This window comes from Tachypleus tridentatus, chromosome 5, assembly GCF_004210375.1.
Source record: "Tachypleus tridentatus isolate NWPU-2018 chromosome 5, ASM421037v1, whole genome shotgun sequence".
Taxonomy (NCBI): domain Eukaryota; kingdom Metazoa; phylum Arthropoda; class Merostomata; order Xiphosura; family Limulidae; genus Tachypleus; species Tachypleus tridentatus.
In genome coordinates, this window is record NC_134829.1 from 49,581,007 (window position 1) to 49,592,523 (window position 11,517).

At 35.1% G+C, this 11,517-nt stretch overlaps 1 protein-coding gene across 3 annotated transcripts in view; it reads left to right on the top strand.

Moving 5' to 3' along the window:
• The window catches only part of LOC143250280 (uncharacterized), a 30,224-nt gene extending 19,545 nt beyond the window's left edge, over positions 1–10,679 (top strand). For 2 of the 3 annotated variants that reach the window (XR_013028123.1, XR_013028122.1), the window contains 4 exons: positions 5,703–5,827; positions 7,054–7,670; positions 8,101–8,151; positions 10,083–10,679. Coding sequence is in view for 1 of the 3 variants with exons in the window: in XM_076500742.1 (XP_076356857.1) it covers positions 5,719–5,827; positions 7,054–7,670 (726 nt within the window). In the remaining 2 variants the exon portion in view is untranslated. The remainder of the gene's footprint in view (positions 1–5,702; positions 5,828–7,053; positions 7,671–8,100; positions 8,152–10,082) is intronic. The other variant, XM_076500742.1, reaches the window with a different exon arrangement.
• Positions 10,680–11,517: the final 838 nt, after the last annotated feature.

Sequence of the window (11,517 nt, forward strand, 5' to 3'; positions counted from 1 at the left end):
TGATCTTGATGTTAAGTTTACATACTAAGATAGTCGTTCAGGCTAGTCTTGAGGTTAAGTCAACATATCAAAGTGGGCACTCTGACTGGTCTTGTAGTTAAGTCAACATAATAAGGTGGTCACTCTGGTTAGTTTTGTAGCTAAGTCAACATACTAAGGTGGGCGGGCACTCTGGCTGGTCTTACAGTTAAGTCAACATATTGAGATGGTCACTCTGGCTGGTTTTGCAGTTAAGTCAATACACTGAGGTGGTCACTCTGGTTGGTTTTTTAGCTAAGTCAACATACTAAGGTGGTCACTCTGGCTGGTCATGCAGTTAAGTCAACATATTAAGGTGGGAACTCTGGCTGGTCTTGCAGTTAAGTCAACATACTAGAATTGCGCTAGTTTTTCTGTACAAGACTGTACTCTTTCAACACACTTGTTTACAGTTGTAAGTCCACAAACCTACCACTAATTCACTGAGGAAAGTTTTTGTTAACAGTTAGCACACAATAAAATTATTTTTATATAGTCGAAGTAAACGATCTTCAACCAAGAGTTTTAGTATCACAAACTATTTAGCCTAAATTTCAACCAAATATTAGGAAGTATTTTTAAAGACAAAGATAATTCCCTAATGTAATTTAGACGACAGTATTTACAATGTTCGCATGTTTCAGAAGAACCGATTTCTTTCGTTATTGTGTTGAGCGCGCTAATCTCTTGTTTCCAGAACTGTGTTTGTACGTTTTATACAAAACAGACCGAGGATTTATAAAGATAAAATATATTATTCTATCTTTGTTTACAGAGCACACAGGCGATTTTTAACCTTCGTACTTAATTAGAAATGACATACTCGTTTTGAATTTGCTAAAACTTTGTTATTAATTTAACATATAACAAACTAGATCATTAGCTGAGGAATACGTCTGACAGCTACCATAAACTCATTTAGATCAAAAATGACATTTATTTGACATCAGCCACGAAACTTGTTTCTAAGAATGGATACGTAACTTACTAGATGTAGTATCTGTGTTTTGAACTGATGTAAAGCGAGACGAACGTATGGAAAACATTAGATAATTTCACTCAATAGAAACGTTACTTTTCACTGCAATAAAAGCTTTTACCAACTTCCGGAATACACGTGTTTCAATTAGTAAACAACACGCCCTAATAGAAGATCAAAATTTATTATTTTAAAGACTCGACAAGTCAGTTCCTGAAAATACACTTTAAAAGGGTGTGTTTCAGGTTAAACTAACGATTACGTTACCCTTAATCACGTACGATTTCACTTACCTCACGAAAACTGTACTGTAGATGAACATCCTTATTCGGAAAGTCTCTCAGTTGATACGAGAGAGAAAAGCCAGAAGTAGTAAACTAAAGCTTATAGGATAGTTTAATGTTTGCATGTTTCAAATTTTACATTTAATCAGTTATGTTTCTGTTTCGTTATTTTGTATATTTTTTTCCGTTTATAATGGAAGTTTTCATCACTTTTGGTTGCTATGGTAATTTAAAACACTGTTAATTCAGCTTTGTTTTCTTGTACATTTATTTGTTCGGCCAGTGGACGATATTTAATGTTTCATAGACTATTCATTTATGTCATTAAGACAGCTTACTAATTCATTAACATACGCTAGATGTTAATTATTTATTTTTCATCTTTTCATGTTTTCCTTTTTCTTATTTTAATTTAACTTGGAAGAGCAGCCACCTTCCCACAACTGTCTGCAGACAGTGAATGGTGATACAGATGTGGGGCGTTGAAGACTTGAGCACCCACATCTCGCTTTTCTAATTTCTATTCTTCTTGTGTGAGACTAGCGAAATGGAGGTTAAGACTGATAGACAGTGTATCCCCACCACAAAGTGGGTCCTACTTCATCATTCACCTCCAAAACCTAGGATACATTTCATAATCCCACGTTGTAGCTTGTACCCTAGAACCTTTTCAAAAATATGCAGCGTATTTTGTTTAATTTTAATGTGTTTTGTTTATGGCTTAAAATTTATGGTTGTAATATACATATGTGTATATATATATATATATTATTAAAATAACGCATTTAGGAAATTTAAATAGAATCTATGATTATTGTCTACACTTAAAAAAAAGGTTGTTCAAATAAATGGAAATCCAAAATTCGGAATTAAAAACACTAAAATTATAGCATAAAATTGCATAAAATTACACTTTAAATGTGGTCATACGTTTCAGTTGGTGAATTATAAAAACAAATTTGAAATACTTAATTAAAGTCTGATTTATGGTCTCGTACTTAAAAGCCACCGCCCCTTATGACCAGGTGGATAAAGCACTCTACTCGTAATCCGAGGGTCGCGGGTTCGAATCTCCGTCACACCAAACATGCTCGCCCTTTTAGCAGTGGGGGCGTTATAATGTGACGGTCAATCCCACTATTCGTTGGTAAAAGAGTAGCCCAAGAGTTGGTGGTGGGTGGAGATGACTAGTTGTTTTCCCTCTAGCCTTACACTGTTAAACTAGGGACGACTAGCGCAAATAGCCCTCGTGTGGCTTTGCGCGAAATTAGAAATAAACCGAACATAAAATAACACTTTTTCCACTAAAGAAACAACAATAAATATTATTTCAAGCAAGTTTAGAATTATCATTACTACTGAACAAAGTGTGGCTTAGAGGTTAGCGTTCTCGGACTGCTGTTCCCAAAGAGCACTACGTATTGTACAGCAGTGAGTGAATTATAAGAGTGACAGTCAAATACCAGTATTCAATCAGACAAAGGAAGCCCAAGGGAAGAAGTAGGGACTGCTGACTAGTTACCTTACCTTGTTGGTGTTTGTTTTTAAGCACAAAACTACATAAAGAGCTGTGCCACTGAAGGGGGGTGATACCTTACCTCTGACCTATCACCTCAGAAATTAGGAGCGGCTATGTGCAGTAGTCTTTGCGTACACTTGCAGGAATTTCTTTAAGATAAACTTATGTATAAGCCTGACTTCATATAAATTTGACTGTTCATCTTTCTCTGTTTTGTTATTGTTATAGTCCTGGACCAGACGTTGCAGCACGTGCGGCTATAAATCGAGGGGTCGGAAGGATTGAGACATGATACCACTGAAAAATAAAAACGTTTGAACGTAAATAAAGATATGATTAAAAAACAACACGATATAAGCTTTAAAGACATTGAATTTAAAGGAAAACCGAGACTAAATAAACATTTGAAAATTCCAAGATCAAATAACTAAAACTTAACATTAGTAAAACATCAGGAACGCCATTATATTTGTAATGAGCTATTTGTATTTAACACCAGAGAGAGCTAGTATCATAAATCCGATTATTTAATTGGATGTACTTGCATTTTAAAAATACTAATATCTTATACGTCGAAAGCGATCAGGTCTCACTTTCAGAAACGAAACGATGTATCATTCTCGCTGTTTACGTTCCCCCTGAATACGTTCGCGCTTTCAGCTGTTGGGGTATTATTAAAATAAGAACCAACTCCGTTTTTCCGTCCGTAGAACTTGTCACGATAAATGTTGATGATTGGCTATCTTCACTTTGAACAGTGGTTTAAAGTTAGGAACGTATATATATATATACCTGAATCTTAAGGGTTGACCTTCAAGTCTAATTACGCAAAGAGGGTCCTTCAGTTTAAAAATTCCAATTAAACTGTTATTGTTTTCATTTATGCGCTGTGCTCACCTTGGGGGAACTGATTCTGAAAACATATCGTGAATAAGTTTAGGGGACCGTAGCTGTTACAAGATAAACAATAAATCCAGTGAAACATTGCACGAAATGGAAAAAAAAAAATCGATCCTAATAAACGAACTTTGTCAACTATCTGTACGCCTTATCCTTGTGTATTATATATTCTTGTAATTTAAATTTTATCTAGCCGCTCTAACTACACCTTTTTACGATGGTTTGTAATTCTGAAATCTTCTCTCGGTAGATCTTTGTAAAAAATATAATCATTTCTGTTGTACAGATGAATATTTCTGAATATTTATAGTATTTTCTAAACCTATTATTCTATTACCATCAATGCTGAGGTCACTATTTACCAACTGTTGGTCAAGGATCTGAAGTACATTCGGATGACCAGACGCTGTTAAATAATCGTGAGAAATGAGCTAGTGAATAATGAACACTAAAAACTGAGTCCGGAAAGTAAATCCAGTTTAATATCTGGAGTCGTTTTATACAATCTAGTCACAAACCAGGAGAAACAGAGGGAAGAGATCTTTGAACTCAGGCAACTGCTCCTAGAGTTGTGGTCCAAATATATGCTAATGAAGCGAAGAAACTCTTATCATTATTTTGATTTAATTTAAACTTACTATCTCGAAAAGCAAGAAGGAAACGTTTTTCTCCTTTTTTTTCCGTTTTGTAAAAATCGCGTCAACTGCTCTTTATTTCATATTTTCGGTTTCAGTGGGTCTGTTTCAGTATTACATTTCAGGTCACCCAAAATTTTAACGTGCACTTCACGCGCTTATTGCTCGTTTTTGTTCGTCGACTTCTCTGTTGTAAGGTGCAAAAGCGCCTCTAAATTTGGCTCGGTTTATTCTGAGATTCACCAAAGCTACTCGCGAGCTATCTGAGATAATCGTTCCTAATTTGGTAGTGATAAACTATAAGAAAGACAGCTAGTCAATACTATCCACCACCAATTGTTGAGTCATCCTTTTACCAATGAACAGTAGAACTGATCGTCAAATTATGACACCCCCAATGCTAAAAGGGTGAACATGTTTGATAACAGGGACTCGAACCCAAGATTCGCAGGTTGAAAGTCGAGCGCCTTAATTATCAGCCCGCACCAGATCTCGTGCCCCATGAGCTATCTTCGCTTCATGTAATACAGGTATCGAACTTTGCATTTTAGCATTAATCCTCCATATTTACCTCCTAAATATTTTACTGAGAACTCAAATGTATAAAATTGCGGTGGTATGTGGGGCGTATAGCAAAACTCAAAAATGGATATTTTATAACACTATACACGGTTTTTCCATTTCACAGTAATGAGACAACTTTTCTCTTGTCTCTTTTGCTGCTAAATGAGAGATATCTTTCTGTTATGTTAGCAATAAAACGCATCATTGTTGTTGTTTTGAATTAAGCATAAAGGTACACAATGGGCTATCTGTGCTCTGCCCACCACGGGTATCGAAACCCGGTTTTTAGCGTTCTAAGTCCACAGACATACCGTTGAGCCACTGGGGGGGGCATAAAACGCATCAACGATATATCTGAAAATTGTTTGTTTGTTCTGTCTTTTAATTTTGCGCAAAGCTACTCGAGGGCTATCTGCGCTAGTCGTCCCTAATTTAGCAGTGTAAAACTGGAGAGAAGGCAGCTAGTCATCACCACCCACCGCCATTTCTTGGGCTACTCTTTTACCAACAGATTACGAGGTCGAACGCCTTAACCCACCTGGCCATGCCGGGCATATCTAAAAATGAGTTAAAACTGTTAAAATGTACAAATATCTAATTATTTTATTTTCACTTAATTCTCCACCGTATTTTATGAGTGAAAACAAATTATTTAGAAAATACCGTTTATTTTCTTTAGAGATTAAGTCGCGTAAACGTACGTTTTCTTCTGTATTTCAATATTCACTGTTATATTTTGAAATCTTGGTAGGAAGCTAAATGTTTTACATCATAATGTCAGGTCCAAATTTTATAACTTCCAGATAACCTAGTGTCATCATGGCTGTATGTTTTGGCTGTCGATGCATACAGCTCTTTCTTTATCTCGTGATTAGTGGCGTGGTTATGACGCAATCCAGAGAGAGGATTCGGCCAGACGATGGACAAGGCAAGTGGTTAATCATTTTTTTATGATTTAGATATAACTTAAAATTTATACCGATCTTGTGAAAACAAATTAGAAAGATATCAGTTTGTATTTTTGTTATTTCCACTTCTTCAAGGTTTAATTGTTATTCTTGCTTATTAATTATTTTTTTATTAAATATTAATTTATTTTTTTATGATTACAAAATATCAAGAATAGCTCTCAAAATAATGATATAAATCTGGATTCAGATTAGAGCAATCGTTTTCACTTAAATGGCTTTTGTTTCTTACCTGAAAACGTTATTGTTTCTCGACTTCAAAATGAAGAGGACACAAACGACGAAAGAGTTTCGTTTTCAGTAATTCTAATCTCATCACTAAGACTAAATCGAACTAAGTGTGCTTTATCTTACAATCACGAGTAGTCCTAACTACGTGATCTGTAAATGAACAAAGTTTAGCTGTGTGAAGGTGTGAGTGGGTGGAAATGTACACTACTTCGTAGTATTGTGTTTACTCTTGCTTCCTCACGAGCACAAGAAAGTGTCTATTTGTTTATGTGGGTGTGACTAAAGAACATTTGTTGCTTCTCTACCATTACTGCTGTGGTAACGCTACAGAATCGCGAGCCGACTGAAACTATGAGGATTCAAGGTTCGAGCTGCGATATGCCCTTCAGCCATGAAGACTATGACTATCTGTGTTTCTGTTTCTAACGACGGCTGATGTGGGTATGAAAACTTCTTTTATTAAAATAAAGTAGAGAACAAAGTTTCGACCTTCTCAGGTCATCTTCAGCAACTGACCGTTACTGGGCACATGTCTTAGGGACGAGAGGTTATTAACCTAACATATACTACAGCGCCCCCTACAATCCAGTAGCCGTTTGTACTCTCGTCCTTAAGACATGTGCCCGGCAACGGTCAATTGCAAACTCTCTTTGTTAACCTGAAGATGACCTGAGAAGGTCGACATGTTGTTCTTTACTTTATTTAAATAAAAGTTTTAATACACACATCAGCCGTCTTAAGATACATTTTTTTTTTACTTAAGCGGATTTCTCGCTATTCAGTATTAATTCTTCTATTCGATTTACAATAGTAACCAATTTTAAATAAAGAACAGTCAGGCTAGAATTCTTTAGTTTCGAGCCTGATCACTGGAATCATGTGAGCGACAAGGTGACGATTTGAAAAAGGAAACAAAAATAAATAATTTTCTGTTCTATTTTGTTTGTCTTTTTAGGCATATTATTTGATTCAAGCAACGACAGTCTTTATTCAACTATATACACTCTCGAACCATTTCATCGTATTTTGAGACATCTACGTCCGGACTATGGAGTAGGGCTGTCATCGTTTCTCTATAGTTTTCCTGGAAATGGCGTCAAGAGAGAAAACCTTAAAAAATTATCACGCCCTGACTTTGTAATGGGTTCCGAATTTTTGGGCAAGAGATCAATTTCTAATAAAGCCGGCAATGTAATGAATTCCGCATTTGTAAACAAAAAGATGGGTTCCGAATTTCTGGGTAAGCGAATGGGTTCCGAATTTCTAGGAAAACGTTTGGATGGCATCGAAGATACGGTTACAAATTACTTGTTTCCAAAACGTCAAAACAAGCGGATAGGATCAGAATTCCTAGGCAAACGTTTGGATATTTTTGAGAATGATACTACTGGTTTAGGCTTAACATCTGATCACGAAACCCAACTTGGAGGACCAGAACTATTGGACAAGGGAATTGGTTCTAGCTTTTGGGGCAAAAGGATGGGATCGGAATTTCTTGGCAGAAGAAAGCGAGAAATACGTCAAAAGACATCAAGTCCAGATTCAACGCCAGAGGACTCTGTACCAATATAGGTAAGAAAGTTTTGAAGTACAAACATACATATATGACAAAGAAGCGTATCATAATATTTAGAAAAAGTCACATTTAAAAATATTTTATGCTATGTACATAAATACATTTTATAACTAATCCTTAGTTCGAGTCTTATTTTTGTGCTTGTAGGTAGTAATTGAACGGATAAATGATGAATTATGTTTTAATTCCAAGGTTCTTTTTTGTAACACGCACTCACTCCCGCCTTTTAGAATTATCTAATTGAACGAATAAGTTGTCTTCATTGGTTAAGCAACCAATTTAGGAGGAATGTTTTTACATGTTTTTTAGACTCGGTGAAACAAAGTAATAAATGGTGACTTATTATAGCTAGAGATGAACATATTGTAATATGTAAAAAATGCACTAACTAACAAAGCCTATACTTTCTATCAACTGTTTTCTTAGTTCTGATTCTCCGTCTCCTACATGTACGAAACCGAGATCTCCAACTTATAAGTGAGTCTTAACTTTGTTCTTTATGTGTTGTAACGTACTTTAAAAACTTTAACTTCAAAATGATCTGGTTAACATGTTTTTGATTAGAACTAATGAGACAAACACGTCAAAAGGTTTGTGATACCTTGAGGTTATTTTCTTTTGTTCCAGTAGCACGTTTCAAATAGAAGATGCCTACATACACTTTTAATGTAAAATAAGCTATTTAAAAAAAGGAACTGAGACTGAAACACATCAGCGACTAAACAGAATCATGCTTCATGTCATGTCTTTGTGAAGCACGTTGGCTAATGAATAATTTATAACGCTTAAGAAAACAAAACGTTAGTTTAAACATTGGAGTCAAACTTCCACACCCCATAGAACTTTTATTCTGTAAAATGCTGAGTGGAAACGACTTCATGTTTTACTTAAATAGTGCCTATTTAACTAAGCTACACATAGTAATATTCCCAGAACAGCGCCCTCTTTCGTTATACATTATTTCAAAGGTAAATGTATTAATTTTTCTCACATAGAAATGTACAAATATCCTACTGTAAAAATTTATTTTTTACGAGCAAGCGAGAAAGTATCTTAACCTGCAAATACTAACACCCAATTACGTAACGTTTGTTGGAAATTGAGTACGTATTTGAAGAAACCTATTTTACCAGGAATTGTTATCTCTGTTAATGTCATAAAACAAACAGAACTTCTTCTGTTAACTCCCCAAGAGTCAGCGGTATCTTTAGGTCTTATATTTACTGAATTCCAACAATCCAATTTCCAGCGCAGATTGCTCGTTGTGCAGTTTTTGTCCTGAAGGTTAAATAAAGGTAAAATTAATATGTGAGTAAATTTGTAATGAAATATAATAATAATAGAATTAGAACATATTATACTGATTTTTTAACTTCTCGTGTTAGTTTGGAATTAGTCAAAAATAAACTTTCAAGTTTGTAGTATTTTCAAAATTTGCCCGCGACTTACATGGAAAGAAACTTATAAACATGTATTACTATTTCTAAGCTTAATACACTATTTTCCTTTTCAGAGATTTATTGTGAAAATAAAATTACGCATTTTAGAATATAATTACAAAACATTTTCAGTGTTTAACGAGTGTGTTTGAGATATATATACATAACTGAAGAATTATAATACTATAATATACATTAAAACATGCTATGTTTTGTGAGTGTTATTTAAAAGTCTTGGGCCCGAACTTTCTCTCTATGCATGAAACTTATATTGGCCTGGTATGGCCAAGTGTGTTAAGTGGGGGCGTTACAATGTGACGGTCAATCCCACTATTCGTTGGTAAAAGAGTAGCCCAAGAGTTGGCGGTGGGTGATGATGACTAGCTGCCTTCCCTCTAGTCTTACACTGCTAAATTATGGACGGCTAGCACTGATAGCCCTCGAGTAGCTTTGTGCGAAATAAAAAAAAAAACATATTTTCGAAGAAAAATAAAATATCGATATTCAAGAAAACGGGGCCCAAGGTGGTTAAGACACTTGACTCGTAATCTGAGGGTTGCGGGTTTGAATCCACACCACACATGCCAGCATTTTCAGGCGAGAGGGCGCTATAATGTGAAGGTCAATCCTATTCGTTAGTAAAAGAGTAGCCCAAGAGTTGGCTGTGGGTGGTGATGACTGCAAAATTAGGGACGGCTGGTGCAAATAACCCTCGTGTAGCTTTGCGCGAAATTCGAAACAAACAAACGATGCAAGAAAACGTTTACTGACTACGAGAGGAAGTTATACACATGATATTTTATTATAAACTTACGGCTGAGACACTGAGGGAGGGTGGTTATGTGGGTGACACTTCGTGAGAGTGTAATAACTTTAAATGAACTGACTTGGCGTCTACTTTTCTAATATTATATCCGATCTTTGGTTCGACTCTTTTTATTGTTTTACTTTTCTGTTACTTTTTTTCAGATCCACGTGAATTTTTGTCCCACAGCTCATTCCAACTATTACTGAAAAAGAAATCTCGTTCTAAACATAGCGAAGTTCCCAAAAGAGTCAAGGAAGATAATATCCAGTATTTTGTGAAGCCCCAAAAATGGATACTTATTTTTCTTAAGACTGAAAAATATAACATCTATTTTCTTTAGTATAATTAAATTTTTAAAGATGTAGAAAACACGAATACGACTTCATGTTCAAGGACATGAATCAAAATTGAAGTGTTTTTTTTTCATTCTTTCATTAACTAATAAGTCAGTCCATAAATGTTAAATACAAAAATTATAACACAAAAGAGTCATCTTTTGAATCACCTTAACACATTTTGAACAAGAAATTTCATGTGTTAACGACAAGTCCATACATGTTCCAGGAAAAAGCTTGGATTAAAGATGATTTCTTTGCTTTGTTTTTGATTTGTTAAATTACACTAAGGATTCACTTTCAGTCAAACATGACAAGTGAATGTCTTTGTTCAAGTGTATCTATTGAATTTCCTGATTTAATGTCTGTAATAAATCTCCCTTTTAAAAATATGATTCAAGATAATAAAAAGAATTATTGTTATATTTTCAGTTTGCAAAAACTGATGTGTGTGTATGTGCGTAAACTGCTCCAAACTGAGCCAAAAACTTGTTTTGCTTTTAAATAATTTAGAAATAAAAAGCAGTTATTCCAATACGATTTTGTTATTTTGTTTTATTTACAGAACATTTTGTCACATACTGTAGGTGCTATACTTATCATGGGAAGAAAATCTGAAAATAATCTATCCAATCACGAGTTATTTAAAAAAAAAAAAGTTAAACGACCACATTTTCAAGTTTTGTTATCACTATAATGATCCTACGTTTCTTCAAGAAGTTAAAACATTCGTAATGTAACCCAAATGATTTGAATGCTCGATAATTTATTAAAATGTATGTGTGAGAAAATAAATAATTCATGACAATATTTATACAGATGGTTTTTATCAGGTTTTAGAGTAATGGCCCGGCATGGCCAAGCGCGTTAAGGCGTGCAATTCGTAATCTGAGGGTCGCGGGTTCGCATACCGGTCACGCCAAACATGCTCGCCCTTTCAGCCGTAGGGGCGTTATAATGTGACGGTAAATCCCACTTTTCGTTGGTAAAAGAGTAGCCCAGTAAGTGGTGATGACTAGCTGCCTTCCCTCTAGTCTTAGACTGCTAAATTAGGGACGGCCAGCAAAGATAGCCCTTGCGTAGCTTTGTGCGAAATTCAAAAACAAACAAACAAATCTAGAGTAATTCTTGTATGTTGAATCCGAAAATGATGTCCATCACGTACAGATTTATCACAAAACATCATATGTACGTTTACCTAATTGAATCAATTTCATTGAAGTCTTATCGTATTTTATTATGCCGACACGTTGACAACCAC